Source organism: Plasmodium knowlesi (assembly GCF_000006355.2).
Source record: "Plasmodium knowlesi strain H genome assembly, chromosome: 2".
In the NCBI taxonomy this organism is placed as follows: Eukaryota; Apicomplexa; class Aconoidasida; order Haemosporida; family Plasmodiidae; genus Plasmodium; species Plasmodium knowlesi.
In genome coordinates, this window is record NC_011903.2 from 534,952 (window position 1) to 560,472 (window position 25,521).

A 25,521-nucleotide genomic window follows, 5' to 3' on the forward strand; every position below is an offset into this window, starting at 1 on the left:
TAACACGCGCTGAATAATGCAAAGGTTGATAAGAGTTACTTGAGACTCTGAACGTGAAAACATAGCAAAGAGATCAAACACACACAAGGAGGGAAGGAATAGAAAAAAAAAAAAACGTAGACAAGCCATCCAATTGGTGAACACACAGCAGCTTAACAGATTAACCGCACATGAGCAGAAGAAGCATTACGTGTTCACGGAGAAACCTTTCCGAAAGCGTCATACAACAAAAAGGCAACATAAAAAAAAAAAAAAAAAAAATGATATGGACGAATTGAACCTTTGGATAACACAAAAATGAAAGAAGTATCGCTAGAAAACGAACTGGAACTTATCTATGAGTACACGCTATCAGTGGAACTTTTAATAAAAAAACTGACTTATTATATCAAGAGGAAATACACACAGAAAAAAATAATCGAAAGGAGGGATCTCCTGAACAAATTTGTTCTCAAGTACCTAAATAAAAATGTCCCCTCTAAGTTATCTCATCATATGCGATATACCAAGAATAACAAATTTTATGAACAAATTTTTCTGTGCGCCTTTTACCATGTTATTGTAAAGTTGGTGCAACGTGATCCTCTCTTCGCTTTGCAGAAGGGAGAAAGGCGAGATGGGCATGAGGGGTCCAATGGAAGTGATGATTACAGATTGAGCGGAGGCCAATCCAAATGTACCAAAAAGTCAAATGTATATATAACCATGAATGAAGGGATAGGAAGGAAAGAAGAAATGTCCAGCAAGGCGCTTGAATACATAACGAGGGAGAATCTACCGTATCACAAATTAAGTGGCGGTCTTTTAATTCTCCATTCGACTTATGAACAAATATGTGACGTCATATATGCCTTCAGCGTTATATGCTATGTCTACGAGTTTCATTCGTTTTTTAGAATAAAGAATGTAAAAATTGCAAAAAGTGATAAGTGCACCTTTGGCTTCTTCAGCTGGATTTACGACATCAAGTTGTTCGTTTTGAGGAATTTGAAGCTCAAAGAGGTGCACACAGGTGGATCAAATGGCCGATGTAATAGGAGTGGCCAAAGTAACAGAAGTGATGAGAATCATTCGGCGCAAGGGGAGAGCCCCGATGTTGCACCGAACAACGCGCAAACCTGTGATAATGGCCACGAAAACGACTTTGACGGGGGAAGCTGCAGGAACGAGAAATTTATGCCAACCAAAACGGCTGCAGGGAAGAAATTTGTGAAGATGTGTGTAGATCAAAATGGTCCACAGGAGAATCCCGCCCAGTTGAGTAGCACCACCGTGGAAATAGAAAATGTAATTGTTGATGAAGAATTTTTTAACTTCATGTTAAACAGGGGAAAACATATCGAGAGAATTTTTTTGGTCCATCCGGATGATGTGCAAAATTATTGTGGCGACATAAAGGGGGAAGGAGTTTCAGTTGATCATTTAGGAAGAGGCACCAACACAGGGGGGAAATGTAACAAAAATGATGCGAGAATAAATTATCCAAACGGTACTCCCCATAGGGATAGGAATGTAATGTTAGATGATATGAATAACAGAGTTGGAGCTTCATTTGGTGCACTTCACGGGGGATATACTGACGTAGGAAAGTATGTCCAATCGAGGAATGATACGAAGTTGATGTTGGGTTATCCTGATCGATGTGTGTGGAAGATAAAAAATTACAAAGAAGTGAAGGGCCATTTTGAAGAGTTATACAGTAGGATGAAGAACGTGAAAACGTCCAAATTATATATACCCCTCTGTCTATACGTCAATTATGCATTTGATTTTTATCACTTGAGCACAAAAAGGAAAAGTTGGAAAATCATAAATTTCAGTTTATGTTTTGATGAAGGATCGTATGACTGTACCAAGGTTAACAAAAATTGCAATGCAAACCATGTGAACAGTTTTTTTTCAAATTGGAGTAGACAGCCGGAAGAGCACGTGAACAAGAGAAGCTGCATTTCGTTTTATATAGGGGGCCTTGTCGAATTCATTAACAAAAATAACAGTTTGAAAAAAGGACACATAATATGTGCGCTGAAGAAATTCATCGATTGCGAATTGCTCGGTGGAAATAATTCTCCTTCCCTAGAGGAAAACGAAGAGGAAGAAAAAAAAAATAAAAGTGATGCAGCAGAATGTGATCAGTATTATAAGATATTTTACACACCCAGTGGAGTGCTTGGACACGAGGGAGACTTTGGAAGGAGGGAACCCGACTCTAAGAACAACACGCACAGTGTGTTTGTCGATGAGCATACTGATTATAACCATGTAAATGCAGAAATGGAACAAATCCAACCCTATGCAGGGGAGAGTAACTGCCGACGAAACGGTACAACAATGGATGGTCAGAAAAAAAAAGGCCAAAGGGGAAGAAAAAAAAATGCACAAATGGATCCTTTTGAACGGGGAAGAAATCCAAATTCTGTCATTATAGGGATAAATGAATTCGTTACGGAACATCTTTATATGTTCATTTCGTATATTTGCTTAAACGTAACAAAAGTTGCTATTTTCCTAATCGAGAGGTATAAGATGACCATACCGAACAGGTACTTAGATCTCAGCTCGTATCTATTTATATGTCAAGCGAATAAGCTGAATTCAAATATTCTACCGTTCATAAACAAGTACAATATTTATCGTTATCTTTTTCGAAATGATATTTCCAAGAGGGACTTGAAGGAGAATTATTTTATTTACAAAAAGATCAAGTGCAGTGAAATGGGGAGAAAGCACAACGACCTGTACATGAAATTTTTGGAAGACATTGAAACTGAACATTATGTGAATGGCTTTGGAGAAAGCAAGAGGGGAGGTTCTGGACTATCCTATGGAAATGCAAACGGTAACAGGTTGAGAAATAATTCCTCGGTACGTGTCCACTTGGGGGAGGGGCACAATACAGGGAAGCGACTTGAGGGGGATGTGGACACAGGATACACGTATGATAGTGGTAATGGAGGAAGAAACGCGGGCATCACGAGCAGTAGTAATAGTGGTACCAATGGTGGAAGCCACGAGGGAAGCCAAAGTGGAAGCAACAGTGGAAGTTACAGCGGCCGCAACAGAAGTAGAAACAACAAATTGTATTCCACAGTGAACGGTTATAGGAATAGCCCGAACGAACATATTAATTATCCCTTGTCGAGTAAACAGGAAAACATGGAACATGGTCGAAAAAATGTTTTGGTAGATCTAGAGAATCACAGTAGACAGTCAAGCAAAGGGAAGAGTTGTCCCATCAGCAATGTTAGTTTCACGCAAGGACATCCCAGTGGTATAAGTGTTCCCGTTGAAAGGAGTCAAGGGATGGGAATGGGGATACTAAAAAGTAGACACTACGATATGAACAACAGGAATGTGGAAATAACATCCGATGTGGCAACTACCCTTTTGTTGCCGTCTGATGGGGGAAGCGGAAGAGGGGCTGCTGGACAGATAGGGGAGTTTCGTTATGGAGATATGGTCTGCTTGAATGGAGGTACCAACAGTGAGTATGCCCTTCATGCAGGCCTAACCCGACAAGGCGACCAAGCCGAAGAGGGAAGAATCGAAGAGGTAAACCATTCCCCGAACTTCAACCACATCAGAAACATTAAATATTACATGAATCCTACGTACAACAATTGTGAAGGTGAACAATACTACTGTGCGACTCCCAGGAATAACATATGCAAGAGGGAGGATACAAACAATAGGGTGAAAATGTGTTATTCGGAGGGGTGCAAGCAGGAAACGTGGTCGCAGCGGGGGGAGCAGTCAAATTGGAAAGACAAAAATGGCGATCCTTTTGCGAATGATGTGTATAATGTAGCAGAGAGGTGGCAACACGGCAATGGTATGGGGGAGAAAGAAAGAATGATTAACGGTTCTCCGATTGGCGCTCCCCCGATTGGCGTTCCCCCGATTGGCGTTCCCCCGATTGGCGTTCCCCCGATTGGCGCTCCCCCGATTGGCGTTCCCCCGATTGGTGTTCCCCTGGTTATCGGATCCTCGAGTAGTTCACCAGTAAACCCCGCGCATGTTAGAAACATAAACTTCCTAAACCGTGAAGCGTACCCAGTGAAGCTAAACGTGCCGTACAGCCTCAACCTCAGCGATATCCTAAAGAGCGACGTGCGTATTTCACACCTCGTAGAATGTTGCAAGGGAAACAGAACTCTGGAGCTAGAACTCATAAAGCAGCAGCTAAAAAATGGAAACGTAAAGTACGCAATAAAGTTACTGAAGATGTTCAATTACGAGTTGCTACAATTTCCAAACCTATTTTATTACCTAAATTATAAATCTTACAATTATCTAGTGAATACCTTCGACAGGAGGTACATAATTTACTACCTGTATGACAACCCTAAGTATTTGAAGATGTATTTTAATGCTTTATTGAAGAAGAAGAATTTGGAGGCGTGCCTTCTGGCTGTGTACTTTTTATACCCATTGTACATTTCCTCCGAAGACGTAGACTTTCGGATGTTTTATTTTTTGTTTTTCAAGCCGAGGAAGATGAAGAAGACGAATTACAATAGCAATATTGTCCATAACGAACCGTACTTGCGGCAATACGAAAATGAGTACAGAGATAGAGATCGAAACGGGGCAAATAACAGCGCTAGTGGGTTTTCCAACGGTGATGGAAATGCCTTCGAAAATGGGGCTGAAATTACTGCTACGAGTGCAGTTGGGAGGGATGCCCCCCCTGTTCCAGGTGCCAACCCGTTGTGCAGTCAAAACTATAACAATATATACTCCTTCCTGAAGAATGAATGCGTAATTATTAATGACCTCCATTTTTGTTTCAAAAATGAGGAAGTCATGCCGTTTGACAGCGTCACGAGGAAGGTGTACAAACTGACAGACCTGTGTAAATATTTCGACGTATTTGAAAAGCTAAAAAAGATTAACACGGAAATTATTAGGAACTCGTTTGATTATCTGATTAGGAGGAACGGAAAATGTTCGTGTCCGAAGAATTTTATTTGTATAAAAGATTTAGGGTCATCTTTAAAAGTAGTAAAAGTTTTAGAAACGTTTGAAGATTTCCTTCAGCTTTATGAGCACATAAAGAAAAAGGAGAGAGTCATATTTATCGACGCGGAATGGAAGTGCACCATATTCCGTGAGAATGCTATCGTTTCCATTTTTCAAGTGGCATTGAAGGATACCCCCGTGTTGTATATAATTGACTTGAAAAAAATTGCAGTAGAAAATTACGAAATTAATTACTACATTTCGGACCTCTTTCGAGATCAAAACATTATCAAAGTTGGCGTGGCCTTTCTAAACAACGACATGTTGCATTTTAGAAAGTACTACGATATTTGTGTCATGCTCAAGTGGGAAAGTTATCACAGCATATTGGTGGACAGTACTGATAAGGGTGAAGAACGTACTGACCTCTGGGCCCCAGGTGAGCTCCCTTTGGGGAAGGAACAAATGACTAGCAACAGTACGAGTGATTGGGATGTTCTGTTAAGGCGGGCCATGAAGAGTGTCTACGAAAATGATGACCATAGTGGAAGCGCAAATGATTGTGGGATCCATCTGAATGAAGGGGAGGAGGTGCAATACATCAACAGGAGTGGTTCACATTGTGTAGATAACCGAAGGAAAGAACAAAGAGGAAAAGAAAACTTTAATCTAAGTAACGACATAAGCTATAAGAATATTTTTCCAGTTAATTATTTTGTGAAATACAAAAATAATGAAGCATTGATAGATAAACATTTGAACTCAAAGTGCAGTGGCTGTGGAAAGGTTGGGATTTATAGTTGCATACACAAATATTACGACTTGGAGTATATTTACCTGAAATATTATGAGCAGCTGAAGGGGTACTTTCCTCACCTACGAAAGAATATGAGTTATTCTGTTAAAATATTCGGGAAAGCTTTATGTCCAGAGAAGGAAGTTAACAAGGAATGCCAGATCATGAACTGGAACTTTAGGCCCCTCTCCTCCATCAGTGTGGAGTATGCCATACTAGACGTTCTTATTTTGAAGAACTTTTTTAATTTAATTCAGTCCAAGTTGTCATTTAGCATTGAGCAGGCCCTCTAAGGAGGGCTGTGGGAAGAGGGGGGGGTATGGGGGAATTACCATCCACCTGTGAAAGATTCGACGAGTGTGCATGACGAACATTCGTTAATATGCTATTCAGGCTGGGGAGTGTCCGTGGAGGACAACTTCGTTTCCACCACGCTGTACAGATTGATCATCAACTGGATGCATGTAACCCATTTGCTCGCCCCCAATTGTTACAAAGTTAATCATTTGTTCATGTCGAGCGGAAAAGCGCTCTGAAGAAAAGGGTCTCCGCTCGAATGAAACATGTCTTTGAAGTGGCTACAGTTTTAAAAAAAATTCTAGAGGAATTTTTTTTTTTTTAATTCACTAATGGGGAAGCAGTTTCATGCATTTCGCACACGTTACTGCGTCCCCCTTCTCAGTTGTCCCTTTTTTTCGCTTCGCCGATTTGTTTTTGCTTTTTTTTTTTTTTTTTAATTTAACCTTTAACTTTTGTCAAAAAATATTTTTTATAAATTTATACATAAAAATTTAATTTTTACTCTAGTTAAAAAGGAGAGGTGAAATATATGCAAACATAAATACAGCACTTTTTAATGTCCTTGTGGATGATAAACATATGTGATCATGCCAATCAGGCAAAAAAAGAAAAATGATGCATATGAGTGTTATGCGTTATATGTACAGGGAGCAAAAAAAGAGGAAAGGAACAGCATTTAGGCATGTACGAACAAATGGCCAAAAAAAAAAAATTCGCACAAATGGTGTTACATATTGGGAACGGGGTTTGAAAGAGCACCTACTCATGGGGGAAGCACAAAAGTGCAACTGTGTAGACGTAACAATGTAAAATGTGCCTTATCTGGGTGGAAGGAAAAAAAGGATAAAAGTGAAACCATTGTTCATGGTTATGCTACATAACGAGTAAAATGCCTTCCAAAAAATCTTGTTAGGGTGAAAGAAAAAAAAAAAAAAAATTTTCTTCCTCCATTATCTTCCACCCACGCGTTGGCAGCACCTTTGTTACTTTAAGCTTGTTCCACAATTAATCTTCTTCCTCTTCTATGTCGCTAGAATTCTCCTCATCATCACTTGAGTTCTCATCATCATCGTCACTACTGTTGTATTCATTGTCACTAGAAAGGTCGTCCTGTTTGTCCAGCAGTTCTTCCAATCGTTTTTCATCATCTCCTCCTATGACCAAAATTTCTCCTTGCTGCTTAAAATCTCCTCCTTTGTATTCCTTAATTTTATCGCTAATCACTTTCATGGCCTCTTGAATTTTGGCCATTCCGAGATCCTTATCCTGACATGATGTAACAATAACATATTGTGGTGGAGCAATTAGCTTAATATTAATAGACACTTCATCGTTGGAAACTTCTTTCCCTTTTTTTAAAGCTTCCTTAACAGCATCAATTCCTTCGTAACTGAAGCACCACACATCAATTCTTCCTCTCAATTTTAGGGCTTGCGCGGCCAGTCTAAGTTGAATATCAGCCATGAGGGAATTTTTCACATCTTCATTTAGTTCTATGCCTTTAAAAACTGCTTCCGGGTTAACAGTTGCTTCTTTTAAAGCGTCCAGGGCATGTCCATACTTCTTGTACAGTGGCCAAATGGCTATTCTGTTTAATTCCTCAACGGTCATATTATGCTTCTGTGCGACATGCCTAACAGTTTGGTGTACTTTCTTCGATTTGGAAAAATGTTCCTCACATTTCAGGATATCTTTTGGCGATACTCTCCTTTTGGACAAATCGATGTATCCCTTCTGGCTATCCACTCTTAGGACTAAAACTACTTCATGCCTTCCAACTCGAATTAATTTGTTCACACTTCGAAATCGTCTCTTTGACAGTTCAGACATTAGGATCATTCCTGTGCGGGGGAGGGGGGTGGGAAAAGTGTAGCTGTTCGGTGCTGCAGGCGTACACAGTGAGCGCAGACATATATATTATCTCCACTGCGGGCACATGCAAACGTTTAGCGAAGCGTTTTTGGATCTCCGCATGTATGTGTCAAAGGGGCTTGCACACTCTGTATACAATTATGCCGACACGCAGGAAGCCCTTCCGTTGTATACAGCACACAGTTTTTTCCCTTTTTTTTCGTTTTTTTCTTTTCGCCTACCCTCCATGTCGTTATATTCCAGGATGGAGACGTAGGCGCCCATATCTTCAATCCTGTTAACCTTGACCATGATCAAGTCGTCAACTTCGGGAAACTTCTTCTCATAAAAACGGCAGTCGCCTAAATCGGCTTTGCTCCTCAGAAGGTCACCCATCTTGCTTCAAGTTACACGGAAAAGGCGTTAAAAAATTTTCGGCGGGGGGGTTAAAAAAGGACTAATCGACGCGCTATAGTATTATTACTCCACTTGCTATGAATGCCTTTATACAGAAAACTGCGAAAGGGAAAAAAGGCGAAAGAGATTATTCCCAGAGAGGAGAATGTATAAATGAGGATATTTAATGGACTGTAGGTTATTAGAAATTTGCTCATATGCGCTTCTCCCGTGTTCCTCATGCGGGGGATTATTTTGTGCCTTCAAAAAGAAGTATACCTGTAATGCTGCAAATGCTGCGGGGAAATAGCTTCCAACTATGCGAAGTGGAAAGGAGTTCGAATTTGAAAGAGCGTAACAAAATGCTTATTGCTCTTTTTTTTTTTTTTTTTTTTTTTCCCTTTATTTATTTTTTTTTTCTTTAATATTGTGAGGAGTACGTAAACAGTTGGAAGAATAGATATTTGGAAGCAAACAGAAAAAAAAAAAAAAAATGTATGCTTTGTTACATACGTACATTGATGCGGCAGAACGTAACTTTTGAGAGAGCAGGTTTATTATTTTTTTCACTCTACTCGACCATTTTTTTCGCCGAAGAAAATATTCTGCGAAGGGTGCTTTTTACGTGTATATTATATGACGCTTCACAATATTGGCGACTCCCCCATCTCAGCAACATGTGGCATACTGTGCTGCGGTTTTACGAGGTGAGATGATTACCAAGGGGGGCTAGCCTTATGAAAAGAAAAATCCGTTTCTCCAGAGGATGGTGCACAAAAAGGGGACCATTGCTGGATAGAGGGGAAACAATCATAATTAAAAAATAAAATTGGAAAATTCTGAAGAAAAAATAAAAAATGTCGTGCGAGGGATGGGTCATTATGTAAGTATATATACGCATATAATTGTATGCAATAATATACAAGTGTTCATTCACGTGTAAAAATAGAGAGGGTGCTAAACTTTATAAGTATGCACCTACCGCGTAGTGCATCCTGCTTAAGCTCCTCTTTCCGTCCTTGCCGTTCCACAATATCACTGACAGTTTATGCTTACTAACATAATAGTATATTAAAACAAACTTGCAGAACAATCAAACTTCTTCACAACTGTTCCACATTCATCGAAAAGGGGAAGGAAATGAAAAATGCCGTCAGCTGAACCGGGGGGTTAGGGAGGTCATATCTCTTACCGAACTTCCATCTAAATGTGTATGGCATGAAATTTTTGATCGCACATACATACATCTGATGCAATGTATGGACGCGCATGCGTGTGAAAAAAAGGGGGCACTGTAAAAGGACAGTGAAAAGTTTCTACAAATAAGTTGACAGGTTGGAGATGGGGGGAAAAAAAAAAGGCATGTAGCCACGTGCACGTAAAATTGTACGTGAAAGACGCCAAAAGATATTGCTGCCTTTGTGTGAAAGTAGCGTCACAGGGAAGGAGAACATTGTTTGTGTCCCTCCTCCTCCGGGGGTGGTGGAATTAAACAAACAGACATACATATATGGATATGTGCATGCCGAAACGCGAAATGAAAAATAACTTCGCAAAGTCAGGACAAACGTAAAAGCCAAGAAAGGAAATAATTCTTTTACATGATTGACAAAAGGGGATAGAACCTAAATGGGAGGTGGCTTTGTGGACACAAAAAAAAAAAAAAAAAAAAAAAAAAACATACACAATTGTGTGTATGCTCGTGTGTACATATATTATGTTGAGCGCCCCTTGGGGGGACTAACAAAAACGACCACCATGGAACAAAAAAAAAAAAAAAAAAAAAAAAAAACGAATGGATCTGGCCCCCACTGGCAAAAGCAGAGTTATAAATTCCCAATAAAAAAACAAAGTAATATATCCGTGAAAAAGGAATTGATGCATGCAGAATTTAATGAAATATTATGTGTGGTAACTAATTTGCTAGATAATTGTTCACTTGTGCTTATCCACTGTTTGAAAAAGTTATATGCACCGAGGGATGTTTTTCCATGGGTATTTTCTATGAATGCCTGTCTAATTGGATGGACTTCATTTTCCCTGTTCCTCTCAATTGTGTGTGCTATTCTCTGGAGGATCACAAAGGGATGGTACTTTTCTTCCGTATAGACTCTTCCAGCTGATGGTGAATTACGTTTGTCAATCCATTTGAACGCTATTTTTATGTGTCTCCTCTTGCGATGAAGAGCAATTTCGCCGTTCCTGGGGACAGTACCACGTGAAGGAAAAGCATTCTCACGAGAAGCGTTCAGATAACCACAATTAACCTTGTTCCTATTTGATACTTTCGCATAAATATGTTTGTGCTTCTTCCCCATCATTTCTCCTTGTAACATATTGTTATGGGTGAGCACCTGGTCCGCTTTTGAAATAACGGAGCGAATGTACTTATTATACTTGTGATCGTAGAGGTGTCTGCCCTGAGGCACGAAAAGGACGTTATCCTCTTTGTCAGATAGAACGATATTCCAGAAGGAGAAATAATTGGGGAAGTTACAATATTGTGTAAATAAATTTATTACGTTTCCTGAATCCTTGGTGGAAATTTTTCTCTTGTTAAAAAGGATGCTTTTGTGGGGGTAGCCCTTATTGTAATATTGCTGGAAAATCCTTTTTATCACCTTTACGTTATTTTCAAAGAAGTAGACAAAATGGTAGTCGGTGCTAAGGAATGGAAGGTAACTCATAAGGCTCACTCTTGTACTGGATCTTTTGTACATGCCCTGCATGATTTTGAGGTAGTCAAAATTGAGGCTGAGTAAATCCTTCACCTTGTCAAACGTGCCGTCCGATGGGATAGCCTCGTTCTTCTCGACTTCATCCTTCCATGATATGTTCTTCCCACTTTCCTCCTTCCATGATACATCCGTCTCCGCTTCATCCATCCACGTAACCCTTACTTTGCAAGAAGTGCATCCCCTTTCGGTCCTTCCCCCCGCACGATACCCCTTCTTTTTATTCCTTTGGGGGAAGCGTAAAATGTAGGAGCTGCTCGATTTTTGTGGAAACGAATACGCAGGTAGGTCTCCCCTCTGACCCACTCCCTCTCCTATGACTATAAATTTGGTATCTCTCTCCGGATTGGCAACATAATCGAAGAATTCCAAATCGCAAATGGATTTCTTCTCTCTTCTCCTTGGTGATGCCAGGGCACCATAGTAATTGTCTTCCCAGTACTTATAAAAGAATTGATAAAATGGGTAGAAGGAATGATAGACATCTGAGAGGAAATATAAATAATTGACACTTCGATCAATATGTAAATTTTGGACCAGGAGAAAGTAGTCGAAATTGTTTTGCACTTGTTTCACCAATTGGTATTTCATAAAGGTCTTCAACTTTTTGAGGGCATATTGGACTAACAGTTGGTTCAGCTGATTTAAGAGATTAAAATCGCTGAGCACTATGTTTTCTTTCTTCTCCCTTATTTTGTAGTAAAAGGTATATATGTTGTTTTGCGCGCGCTCGTTGTTATATATATTGTTTATGATGATGGGTGCGGGGGACATCGCATGGGTGGTGATTAGGTCATCCTTATTATCCTCTCCATTGTCACCTGTGATGTCTGCTATATTCACATTGCTACAAAAGGCATCCACCATTTTAATATACTCCTCTGAATGCGCTGATGACAAGATTTGTTTACCCCACTGGGAAGACCATTTCCTCTCGTAGTAGTTCACAATAACAGCATAAATTAGTGGAAGGAACTGCACCTTTTTTCTTCTGTTCTGTTTATTCAACTTTTCAATTTCGATAAATTGCCTACTAAATTGTTCATTTAAGAGTAGAAAGAGCTTCGCAAATTTTCCCTCTGTTACCAAGTGGTCATCGTGATGGGTCTCCTCCCAGGAAGATTTTTCTTCGTCCAATTTTATATAATACTTTAGCATTAGGAGCTCGCTGATATTTTTATGTGTGTAATTCCCTTTTGTTTGAAATAGCAACATTGTGTCGTCCGAAAAGGTCAACGGAATTTTCTCATAATGCTTTAGTACTTCTAGTAGAAATTTTCCTATGCTACTTTCGCTGTCTTTATGCCTCATCAGGGTATTCCTAAGGATGTTCTTCTTTTCGGCGATCTCCGGGAAGAATTCTTTTTGGTTCATCACAAGGCTGTTCTCTTTGCTCATAGGGTAAAGCTCCTCTAAACAGAGCGCAGCGGTATTGATATGTTTTCCATTTGGCTGATTGATTCCGGGAAAGTTTGTGGTGTTCCTATGGGAAGTGCCTCTGCGCGTTTTGCTGTTTCTGGTGGTGTTCTCAGACGGAACGACATTCATGGCCATTTTTTCATACCCCTCACAAAGGCCCCGAAGTTTCTCCGCTATTAATAAGTGCTTATAGTCGAGCGGCACACAGTTATATTCCCGCCTCTTAACGAAGAGGATTCCCCGCTTGATTATTTTTCTCACAATATTGTTCTTGTCACACTGGTGCTCAGGTGTGATATGCCTTCCGCTCTTCAATTCACATATGTGTGAATCTGTTTGGGGGTCTTTCCCCATGGCGCCTGGAGAGAGGTTCCTTTTCTTCCCCTTCGCATCCAAACAGGAAAAGCTCAAGTGGTAGTATTCATTATTCACGATGGAAATGTTTACGATATCCAGATGTGGAATAGCACTGGGTGAGAGTATTACCTTTCTGTTGAGACTGGTGTAATTCGTTTTGTGCAAATAGAGGTTTCTGTTAAGTGCATTTCCTTGGATTTTACTACTGACCTCTTTATGATTCTCTCGACTTGCCTTCAAATGATAAGTGCTGACCTTCTCCTTGTAAATTAACTGGATGGGTAGATTAACAAATTGGTTTGATGTCACATCGTAAATTTTTAAAAAGCGTTTGTCAATTAGGAGAACGTACATAAATTCAATCAGATGAATAATAAAATGAGATGACAAATCATAGATGTGAAAGAAACTGAACAAAATTAAGGTCAGTGTACAGGTGGACACATCTGTATGCTTTTTTAAAACATATTTTCCACACCCTAGATTTATATACCCTAAGTAGTAGTAGTACAAATTATTCGTGTTTTTATCTCTGATATTCACGAGGTTGTTTATTTTGTTCTTTATTTTTTTATTCAATGATTTGTCGCAACTTCCTACAAAGACGAGCGAAAGGCACTGATAAATCAAATTCACTATATCGTTCACATCTTCCTCCTTTATTTTGTACAAATGGTTCTCCTCATTTGGGTATTTCTGTCCTAGCAATCGGCTGGTTATGTAATTTTCGTCCTCTACAGGGGAGTACCAATTTTGTAGGCATTTCTTAATTTTCTTTATTTTTTTAACATACTTTAGAATTAATTTGTATATGTGAGAGTACACTGAATTTTTTTTCTTCGTGGATGTAGTCACCATGATGTTTGTCGAATCTGCGCTTTGTTTTTCCATCCCTCCCTCCTGCGTTAATGCATCTGCTCCATTCCCTTTTCTAACGTGTGATGAGTCGATCTTCCTTTTTTCGTTTTCAGAATCGCTGGAAGAGTCGTCATATTGCAGATGCGCAATGAAGTCATGCAGATGGTTGTTGATTTGGGTGTCCAGGTCTCCATGCCGTTCTTCTTCGTGGCTATGGCGAGGGTCCATATAAGTGTCATCCTCATCGTGGTGATCATCGTGGTGTTGATGATCTTCTGCACCGTCGCTACATAGCTGTCCATTTATCGAGTCGCTAACCCTAACTTGCCTTTCCCTCCCGCTTAAACGTTCCCCTTCCATCTGCTGAATCATTCCACTTTTGGACACACCTTCTTGGGAATTATTCGCACTCGCCTCGCGAGCAACGTCCTGTACATCTGGAAGGAGGTCCTGCAGGAGATTCTCCCTCATAACCTTATCCTTAATCTTTTGGACCAAATAATTTACCTTTTTGTACAGCTTGTCCAACTTCTTTTTCGCATAAATTCCTTTATTAATGTTTTCAAAATAGGAGATATATTCGAAGCATATTTTCTTGAAATGCTCGTGGTGCGTCGAAAGGTATTTTAAGCTTAGAACTTGTAGTACTCCCATGATGATGTAATACCTGAGCATTTCGCAGTTATAGACGAAGGTGTAATCTTTTAGCAAATTGTGTTCGTGATTGCGCCTCTCTGTGTTGATCTGTTGGTCACTACTTGTGTCTTCCACATATGTACGCGCGCAGTCGACGCCTTCATTGCTTCTAGTGTGGGTTCCTCCTTCATGTAAGCCACGTATGCCGTTTACGACGCTATTACCACCATGGAAATAATACCTCAGGGGAGCGCCCCCCGGGGATAGCTTATCCCTGTAGCAATGTACAAAGTTCTGCTTGGATAGACGAAAATATTGACCACCCTCATAAATCCTGTTCATCTCGTTACGCACAAAATCATGGTCCATATTTAGGTGCCCATTTAGTAGGATCAATTTTCTCTCCACTTCTTTATCCTTGAAGGTTCCATTCTTGTTAATCAAGTACATATAGGGTAGCTTCCCCTTCTTCCTTCTACTCCAATCGTTAGGAAGAACCCTCAAGAAAAGAGGAATGTTAGATAAAATGTATTCATGAGATAAATCTACAAAATCGAACATTATCATATTCCGTGCAAAAGATTTTACCATAATTTCGTAGTGATTAAAATAATATATGTGCTCCATTATGGAGGGCATGAAAATCATATTAAAGGCGTGAATATTGTTGCTTCTGAAAAAGGATAATGAAACAGCTAGGGCGGATGAGATGATAATGTGCATTATGTCGTAGGACATGTCATCTGCATGTAAACTTTTCATGGAAAAAGATTTTATGAAATCGTTCTTGTGCATTTTATACGGTACATTTGCGTTTATAAAATATAGTAAAGAAATTATTATGGTATGGAAAAGACTTCCTTTTTTAAAATTAATACTTCCTATGGACCAGAAAATGCATAATAAATTTAACTTACTCAAATTGCTCTTTTGTAAAAGCTTAAAAATATATCTTGTCAAACATTTGTTGCTGCTATTCATGTGAAGGTACCCTAGACAAAGAAAGTTCGTACTGAGGACTAGGTTGTCTAAAGATTTTTTTTTCTTTCTACTGTCCTTTTTCATTTTCTGCCATTTGTGGTTTTCTCTTTTGTTCTTTTTTTTCTCTTGAGAATTTTCGGAGCAAATCGAATTGCATATGGGGGAGTTCATAAGGGAGTACACTTCGTTTATATTATCTGCTCGATTTTCCGGGTTACCATGGAGAAAATTACCAAAACGATAATCATCTGGACAGTCCTTTTTGTCATCACCTATGTCGTCTTGTATGCTTTGTTCCTCATCGTCTTTTGGATCAACGTCGTCTTCTTTACCCCCTCGGTCACATATGTACTGGCGCATATATTCATTCCTCTCCTCCCACTCTTCGCTGAACTTATCACTAAATGGATCTACCTCAGCACCCTTGCCCGTTTGACATGTGTAATGCGATGCTCTTTCCTCCGCTGGATCAACTCTCTCATTGAGGTGTTCCCTTCCCTCGCCCTGCCTGTCCGTAAGATCGTAATGTGGGCGGTTCGCCTTGTCGTATTCCAGTTTGTATGCCCTATCGGAGTATTCCTGTTTAGCACCCCAATCATAGTCCTCTTTTAAACTTCCCTCGTGATCGTCCTGCTTAACCCCAGGGTCCCCATTCTGTGGAGTGTCCGCCCGAATTAACATCCCCGGGTCTGCATTAGAATGCCCATTTGGGTAGTAATTCACGTCGGTGCTTCCTCCTGTGATGCTATAAATTGCCTCCTCGGCGTGCCCCTCATCATGTTGCTGATAACTGGTGGATCCATCCAAGGGATTTCCTATCCCACTACCTATATTTCGATCAAGGGTGTTACACGAAAGGGAGGACTCATCATCACTGGTCATAGGAACGGTTGAAGTGTCTTCATCGGATAACTCATTGTCATGTGCATAGAGAAGATTAAAATAGTGGGAGTCCTCCCCTGGATCGGCGTGTCTAGAATCTGCTCCCCTTTTCACGCATCCCCCATTTTTCAGGTGCTCAATTTCGGTATCTATCTTATGCGTCTTGCTAATTTTTTTTTTTTTATAAAAAACAAATTTGTAGTTGTCATCCCTGTTCTCATGTTCATTAAAACATTGAAAAAGTAAACTGTCCAAATTCAGTTTCCTCTTGCCGTCATATAATTCTTTGAAGAGAGCACTTAGACATATGGACGTCAGCTCCTGATTCTTCGAAGAAATGAGCGATAGAGATATTCCCAAAATAGAACAAATGTAGAGGCACCTATTTTTGTATTTCAAAATGTACTGTAAAAATAGAGAAATTTTTAAACTCTTAAAAAATTGTAATAATCCTAACCCGTATATTAATCCCGCGAGAAAATACATCCCACAATATTTATAATTTTTATTCAAAAATTTAAATAAATAATTCTCATGGTTTATAATCTTTACTAGGACGGAATTTTTCTTCTTCTGCATATCATCATATTTTTTGTATAAAATCGTTTGGCATAAGGAGCATTGCAATTTGAAGGCATTTCTGATTTTGCTGTTCACAAAATTATTGTATTTAATTAACTTGGCTTTGTCAAATGTGAAATCATAGTAATCAATTTTTTTATTTAATTTTTTTTTATTTCTAAAATCGTTTACGTCATACAGATTGTTAGCATATTCCTCCATTGGTGTATTGTTGTAACTGGACATTGCGTCGCTCACTTGGTGGGTTCGTTCTCTCTGAATTACACTGGACACTGTACTGTTTCGCATGCTCCTGCTGGAGTTGATAGACGGCCGATTTGCTGCCACTCGATCAACTCGGCGGTCATCTCCACCGGCATAGTTAACTCTGTCAACTCCACCGCTGCTATGCCTGCCAGTTCCTCCATTTAAATTCGAGTCGATCCCATTCAACACCGGGAGCGACAAGTTGCTCTCCCTTCTAGGCAGACTATTCACCATGAAGCTATTTCTTCTGTCATAGTAGAGAAACGATATTTGGCTATCCCTCCTCGGCTCCGTGTCATTAATAGACATGTTGCAGCTGTATCTGCGATTTATGTTATCGAACGAAATGTCGTTCATTTTATTCTGACCCGTCATCTCGTTAGCAGCTTTATTTGGCGTGTATAAAAAATTGCTCGAATAAAACTCATCATTAGAGGAATCATTTCCATTTCGGTTGTAAGTGCTACTGTGAATCTTGTTCGAATAATTATTGATTCGCTCAATTGCGTCGTCTCCCGGAACATTGCTTGGACCACCGTCTTGGTCATCCCTATTGGGGTGCCCATTTTCTCCGTCACCTTCCACATCGATGACACTTTTGGGTGAGTTCACACATTCGGGAACTTGCCAAGTTTTATTAAAATCGCTATTGTAATCGCTTTCTTGGTATGAGGAGGAGCTAGTGGAATCTTGTACATCATTTTGAACAGCAGCCTGGTTATTATCCATTTCGTTGTTCCTGAGGGAATCTCTATGTGTCAGTATATTTTGCGACGTGCTATTGTTAAATTGCAAGTTATCAAAGAAGTCTCCCGTGTGCGTAGATGCTGGAACTCCTATTTTATTGGCTAGCTCCCTCATAGGAATGTTGTTAAAATTTCGTAATACATTCTTGCAATCCTGTAACTCTTTAAGCTTTTTATTTAGGATGAAGATTTTCTCGATTTTGTCTGTCTTCATGTGGACATTAAGAGAATTTAGCAGGCTATTAACATTTAGTTTGATTCTGTTAATGTGTTTTTTTTTTTTTTTTTTTAAGGAGTATTTCAAATTGTGTAGCTTATCTCTCTGGTTAGTGTTGTTGCTGGGCGCAATGTTGAAGGGAAGAAAGGAGCGCTCCCTGGCGAGGTGCATGGAGTCGTCGTTCTGACCGCCGTAATCGTTTTGGCCATTGTGATCGGCGCCCTCGTTGTGAATGCCCTCCTGATTCCCATTCCTTCGTTGACTATACACGGGGCTGTTCTCAAAGTGACTGATTGGAGGGCTCTCCTCCATGCTCGTTGACACATTCCGGCTTACATTGTAAGAGGTGGTTCTACCCGCGTCCCGGTAGTTACCAACTCTACCATTCAGAGGTAGCACATTTAAGTGGTTCCCATAATTTCTATAAATCGCATTCCCTGTGCTTCTTTCCGGGGTTCTATTCTGGTTGTAGCTGAATCGGTTCCCAGAGTTGCTGCCTTCACGCTGCATGCTCCTGGAAGTGTTAAGCAAGCTTCGGTAATTTAAATTATTATTTGTCCTTAGATCATTAGTGCGCATATGCCAGTAGCTATTAAATTCGCGTATTCTCCTGTTCAGCATGGTGAGCTCCGATGGTTCATTGAAGGTGTCTGTATTAAAGCGCATGTTACTTCCAACGTTTCTGTTAATGTTGTTCTGGTTGTTATCAAATCGTGTGTAATGATAAGAAGCAGCGTTGCTCAAATGGACATTTTGAATTTCATTTTCGGAGTTTTCTCTGATTAGGATATTGCTATTCCTTCGGGGAATGCTCGTGGTGGGTGCACCATTTGGGTATCCCGTTCCAAGGGTGTTGTTCCTTGGAGACAAACCGGCAGGGTTAGAAGAGCTGTGGGAAGCAACAGGGTAGGGTCCACTAACCCCGTCGTTTCCATTCATTTCGATCCCCCGATTCGGCAGGTTCATATCTGCACGATTCGTTCCATTGTTAACCTCCCCATTTAGAGGAAATCCATTTTCATTCAACGAATTGGCGTAGTTGTAAAAGGTAGCGCTGGGGCGCCTGTTTGAGCCATCGACGGGATCCCTACTATAGGCACGAGATGGTACATTAAGGGAAAAGCTATCAGTTGGGGGGATAGATATATTGCTAAGGCGACTTTGATTCTGTTTGTATTCAAATAAATATACATACAAATCATACTTTATGTTAAAATTTATCTCCGGTTTGTAATGTATTGAGTTGATAATGTCGAAAAAGTTAATTTCACTAATGTTAAACATACAGATATATTTCATTTTGTAAAATTTTTCTAAAGTATAATAAAGGTGCATTAGATCTAAAACCTTATCAATATTTCCGTTAATTTTGGTGTCAATAAGTATTTTCTTCTCTTCTAATTTGTCTAAATTCAACAGTTTTATAATTTTTTTTAAATTCCGATTCACATTCTTCCTGTTGTATTTGTGCTTGTGAATATATGCGCTTTCTAAACTGTCTGAAGAATTTTCCAGGTCTATCAAATCGATTAGGTCCCCATTTTGTCTACGTCCTTCATCCTCTGCATCTTCCTCAATGTTATCCTCCTTATCTTTCAGCAGTTGTATTTTTCTTTTCTTGTAATATTTGGAGAAGTAATAGTTGTGGAAATTATTCAGGTACACAAGCACAGGATCTTTGTTGTGCGGAAAATAACAAGAAGAAATATTTCGATCCATTTTAAAAGTATCGAAGAAAAAGCAGCAGTCTTTCAATATTTTATATTCACTTAGGTAGCTCTTCTGGACAATTATGTTCTTTTTATCGTAACTATTGTTGTTTTGGTCCCTCTTCCATTTCTCCTCATTGCGGGAGTCGTGTTTCTCCTTACCACACGCGTCCTTGCCATAACGATGGAGAAGACCATCGTTCAGAAGAGCACTCTGGAAACTCCTATTCAATATGTCTAAAACTTGATAAAAATTTTTCTTCACTGTTATATTTGTGGAGTCGAAACATTTGTTGAAGTAGAGATCCTCCCTGTTTATGCTCATATAAAAGTTGGCATTTTTAAAGTTGAAATTCTCGTAGCAATCCAAGAGTTTTATCATTTCCATGGGCAGGCCATCTTTACTTGGAATGAGTCCATGTTTCGAGCATTTCTTTGATTCCTCCCTTTCGTCTCTCCTTTTGTGCCCATCCCAAAACAGTGCGTCTCTGAGTACATGCCTTCCCGTCAAATCGCTGAGCATTACATGGGTAACATTCTGCAGGTTCATATACAGCATATACGAATACCTGTTTAGCGCATATAAATTTTCGTAAAAGACGCACTTGAGTAGTATGTTAACGAGATTCACATCGTCTATGTTTAGTGAATCGAAGTATTTTATGTTGGATGCGTGAAACTGAAATTGCTTTTGATAAAAGTATAGGTCATTACTCCTTTGCTGCTTCTTCGAATGCTGTGAGAATGCATATCTCGAAGTGCCATTATTATTTTCAGGTTTTTCCAAGGGATTTCCATCATGGGGTATTTTTTTCCCCTGTTTGGATGTAATTGCCGCTATTTTACAACGATTATATTGATTCCTGTATTTGGAGTGCCTTCCATATATTTCCCTCCCCTTCTGAACTTCAGTGCAAGGAGAATTATTTGCACAACTGTTTCTTCGCCCTTGAAATTTTTTATCTTTTGCACTTTCCATAAAATTTACTGGAAAGGCGGGCACATAAATTACGTCCAATTCGTTCTTAACAACATTCCTGAGAAAGTTATCTTTGATTATTTCTTTTTTCAAATTTTGTCCATAGAGTAGACTCAAATGGGAGGCAATTAGCAAATTCCTTAATGGAAAATATAGGGGGGAAAAGTAGTACAGGAATTTCATTTTATTGTTAACAAGGATGAGCGATTTGAAGGACTGGAAGTTTTCATAGCAGTCTGCTATGTGGCTCTCGCTTGTTGTTATATTGGTAATTCTACTTTGGTTATACTTCCCTTTCTTCATTTGCTTAGTCTTCATCAACTTCATCTTCCTCCTGTCCTGCTCCTCCATGATTACACTAAAAAGTTGCTCCACCTCTTTGAGGTAACATTCATATTTCATTTTCAGTTTCTTGGTGTGGCTCTCGTTATGTTGAAGAAAGAAGGTAGCATCTAAAAAATGGTTTAAGTGGCTCTGTCCCTCCTCCCCATGGGAACAATTGGCAATTTGGCTGATTATTTCGATTGTGCTTGGTATTCTACTGAGTCTGATGAATTTTTCCTTCAAGTAACTGTTTAAAAATGTGTACTTATCAAATTTGTGGTCTTGTCCTAACTCTATGACTCCGTTTTTACTGAGCGGGGAATGGCTTCGATGCGTCCTTCCACAAATGAGGTCTCCCCTTTGTTTCATTTTGAGAGAGCATCTATCGCTTTCGCTTACTGTCAGGGGAATCCTCTGACGTGCTATACCATATGTACATCGTTTTAGCAATACTTCCTTGTAGTACATTCTACATACATGCTGATAGAATGGGATTAAAGTTCTTTTCCGGCATGAACCGAGCTTGCTCATGTAGTGAAACATAAAATTATACAGTTTCAGCGTGTATGACAGGATAAGAATTAAAAACACGATATCGTCTTTTATTTTTTCCTCTACCAACTCGCTCATACTAATTTCGTCATAGTAGGAGTGTAGGTAGGCTAACAAGAGATACTTATTGCGATAAATATGCTTGTACTTGTTGTGTAGGTAGGTAATAAAATTGTTAATCACGGTGTAGTAGCTTTTGGAGATGCTGTCAGGGGGCACGTTCACGTCTTTATCCATTTTTCCACCACGTGAGAAGAACCTTCCATGAATTTTCTTCGCCAACCTATCGTCGCTGTCACAGGAAGTAGAAGAAGATCCATGGTCCTCTTCACTGTTTGAACTTTCCTCCGCTTGTCCAAACTTGAAGCAGTTAAATTTAGATTCCGTATACTCTTCTGGGGGTATGAGGTTCTTCCCTTTTTTAAGGTATAAATATTTTTCCATTTTTCTGTACATTTTTAAATCTTCTACGCAGATAAGCATGAATAGGTATACAAATCGGCTGAATTCGATGTGAGGCAAATTTTCTACTTGGAAGAAATTTCTGTTGAACATTTCGTACTTCTCCGTTTGATTCTTTACCCATGTGCTTCTCGCTCTTGGGATGTCACCAAACTGTTGACTCTCATGTAGGTGGCATTTCTGCGTCTGGGTGGGTTCCCTCTGCAAATTGGCATTCCACACATTTACACTTGACCCGTTTGAGCATTGCCCGTTTGAGCATTGTTCGTTTACCTTTTGCGCCTTGACGCTCCTCGGGTAAGCGCCCCCCGAGTGAGAGTACGCCAAATCGTGGTTATCCAAAAAGTATATGTCAATGTTGAGAAAGTGAAAAATGCCCCTGTTCTGCTGCCCCCTCCTGCACTCATAAACACAGAGCGTAAAAAACTGAGTGGCAATCTTCCTGCATATATAGTTGTAGAAAAAATACAGGACAAATTTGAGGGTGGGGTTTTTGGGTAGTATATCGATGTGGACTCTGTAGGATTTCAAGCGGAGCTTCTTTTTGTTGTCATAATCTATCGTGTCAACAGTGACATGGCAGAGGTCTGAGTTGTGTAAGTTATATATCTGCGCTGTGTTGTTGTAGAGGTATATACTGGAGATATAGACATCGTCAGAGAGTAGGTAGAGCATTCCATCTTTGTTCAGAATGATAATGAAATGGTTCATTTTGTTAACATCTAGAATGAGTTTATTTAATTGTGTGTTCTTTCTTGAATCCTTTTTCTCTGTGTCACCATCATTCCATTTTAGTATTTCCCTCTTTTGCTTTAGCAGCCTTTTAAAATAATGCATCCTCCTTTCTCCAGTAGAAACGTTAACAATGGTATGGTCGTAATTTCGTTCCATCGGGTTGCATTCCAAATGGGTGGTGTTCATCTGGTTATTGATGAAGGCACACATGTTGTATGGGTAGTACTTAAGGGTGGAGAAGTCTCTTGTCATATTAACCGTGGTGAAATTTAAGACATTCGGAACAACCTTAATTTTATCCTTCACGTATTTGTGATATATTGGGATAAGAAATAGCAAATTGTTCACATTATCGTAGACACACAATTTAATTCTACTTTGGATGCTTTTATTTCCCCCGGTGGTTATGACAAGTTGTGGTTTGTAAGCTTCTGTATTAAAATTAATATTTCTGAATGTTTCATTTTTGTAAGAGAACTGCTTTTTTTCGATACTGAGGAAGTGTTGAAAAGGGAGAAACTTGTCCATTTTCTCCGCTTTGAAATAATCCCTCAAATATTTTTTGTTGTACTTTACCACATTGTAGAGAATGTAAAAGAAGAAGTACGTCTCCGTGTTTTCTTCGAACGCAATGCAGATATTAACGTTGCAGTTGATGTGTATGATGTTCATGTTTGGGATTTCGTTCAGCCGCATTTCGCACGGTTCCTTCGGAACGGAGGTGTAACTATCGGATGAACTGTACAATGTAGAGGAAGTGAACGAATCGGCTGGGCGTTCCGCCGTGGAGACGCGTGACGATCCCTGCCATAATGGGTCGGTCCACATAAAAACCCTCTCCTCACGGTGAAAATATTTGCACTTACGGAAAAAGGGATAGTCGTTCCCGCGTGTGACTGCGTTAGAGTATAGCGGGTGAACCGCGGACAAGTAGACCACTCGGATTTTTTCCTTCACGTTGTTCTTGTACATGGAGTACGTGAAGTACTTCCTTCCGTTGGTGGAGCTTAACAAATTTACAAAAAACAAATGATCATTGTGGTAAAATATTCGGACGGGGGTATACGCGAGGGAGAGTTCGGTTTTTCTTGTTTTGCTTAAAACATCTATTATTTGGACGCTTATCTTATTTTCGCAGTTTCGCTCGAACGTGTAGATGTAGTTGTTCTTGTGGGGGAGTAGGGTGTCTTCCTCACTTGACCCCTCATTGTTAAGAGAACTACGACGGAAAACACTCTTGTCATCTGATATAAGGTAAAAGAATGTATCGCTGGAAAGCTTGAATGATTTACTAAGTCCATCGTAGAAGTGAAATGTTATTAAGTTGTTTTCCTTGCAGTAAGTTAGCTTATATTCATATAAGGTGTCATTCACTATGTTGGAATAAAATTTGGTCCTTGTGACGTTCCTATTGTAAATATTATTAACATAAATTTTTTCCTTACAATTTATTTTTCCGCTTGCATCCCTTTCTTTTTTTCTTCTTTGTTCAAAATTGTACACCTTCGGGAAGTACCTTTTCAAATAAATATCTTCCTTTTTTAGTAATATTAGTAATTTTAAAATGTGCTCCTTCATATTTCCTTTTTCGTTCTTCTTTTCTTCACATATCCATTTTATGTAGGTCAAGATATGTTCGTCCTTTTTCGACTCATTTTTGTATGCTTCGATGCTATAAAAATTGTCTATATACTTGTCGACATTTTTCTTGGGTGTACATTCTTCTTTATGCCGTTGGTCTTTTTTTTTGTCTTTTTTTTTTACGTCAAAATAGTTTAATATTGAATACTGATTGTTCTTGTGACAGTAGCTGGAGTTTGCCGCCCCTTCTTTGCATAGACTGGTACTTTTCTTTTTTTCGATTTTTTTTCCCCCCCCCAAAATGGGTTCTTTGTTTTTGCTAACTTTCTTCTTTGGCTCGCCATCTTTTATAATAATAGCGTACACCATTTTAGGGTCACTTTTGGGTGTGCCCTTTTTTTTTGGCTTGCACCTATTAACAGTGCAAGAATTTCCGAGAACGAAGGGAAGTACGTCGGGTTTTACTTGCACGTCTTGTGCAGGTACATGATAAACACCCCTGTTGCAGATTCCTTCTCGTGGATCAAATCTTGCCTCTCGTAATGGCAGAGATTTCGTACCTATAACGAGGGGAATCTATTTATAGGGCAAATGAGTTCAAATAAAAACCTTTATGACGGAACAGGAGTATATAGAAAAAAAAACTTTCACAATTTGAACAAAAAAGAAACGCCACCATATTCGTATTCATATGCATGACGATACACGATTTGTGTAGGTGGAATGAGGACACTGTCTTAACAACCAGAAACGTGCGCATTTAAAAAACGGCGAGGGGAGAGGGGGATTTCACACGCAGAGAAGGAATGAGCGTATCGCTGCTTCGGCTAGGTGTGCCGCATGCTGTGCGACTGGACGCGCCATCTCATGTGTCATTTCATTTGTGACAATTTATACGCTCCCCCCTTTTGACATTCTGATGGGGAAAATATTAAGATATAAAAAAAAAAAAAAAAAAAAAAAAAAAGTCACGCAATTGACAGAGAAGTCGACAATGTCAAGGAAAGAGAACCAACTTGTGCTCTTAAAAATTAATGAGAAAAAATGCCAAGTGCAATTTGGAAAGTAAGAAATATGTGGGGAAAATTAAAGGAGAATAACATGGAAAAGATGGCAAGAAGAAAGGGTCAGGTGATAGATTTTGTGCAAAAGGCTTACCAACAAAAAAAAAAAAAAAAATACGCGAAAAAGCGCGCAAGAAGGTAAGGGAAAAAA

The 25,521-nt window shown here is 39.4% G+C and overlaps 3 protein-coding genes across 3 annotated transcripts; 1 reads left to right on the forward strand and 2 right to left on the reverse strand.

Moving 5' to 3' along the window:
* Nucleotides 1–297: 297 nt before the first annotated feature.
* PKNH_0212500 (conserved Plasmodium protein, unknown function) lies at nt 298–6,051 on the forward strand (the record flags this gene model as incomplete). Its single annotated transcript, XM_002257761.1, has 1 exon — nt 298–6,051. One exon carries the CDS (start codon nt 298–300, stop codon nt 6,049–6,051), a length of 5,754 nt encoding a protein of 1,917 aa, XP_002257797.1.
* Nucleotides 6,052–7,063: 1,012 nt separating this feature from the next.
* On the reverse strand, nt 7,064–8,305 carry PKNH_0212600 (eukaryotic translation initiation factor 2 subunit alpha, putative; the record flags this gene model as incomplete). The annotated part of the gene is made up of 2 exons (XM_002257762.1): nt 7,064–7,899; nt 8,152–8,305. 2 exons carry the CDS (start codon nt 8,303–8,305, stop codon nt 7,064–7,066), a joined length of 990 nt encoding a protein of 329 aa, XP_002257798.1.
* A 1,826-nt stretch (nt 8,306–10,131) lies between these two features.
* On the reverse strand, nt 10,132–24,675 carry PKNH_0212700 (anaphase-promoting complex subunit 1, putative; the record flags this gene model as incomplete). The annotated part of the gene is made up of 1 exon (XM_002257763.1): nt 10,132–24,675. One exon carries the CDS (start codon nt 24,673–24,675, stop codon nt 10,132–10,134), a length of 14,544 nt encoding a protein of 4,847 aa, XP_002257799.1.
* Nucleotides 24,676–25,521: the final 846 nt, after the last annotated feature.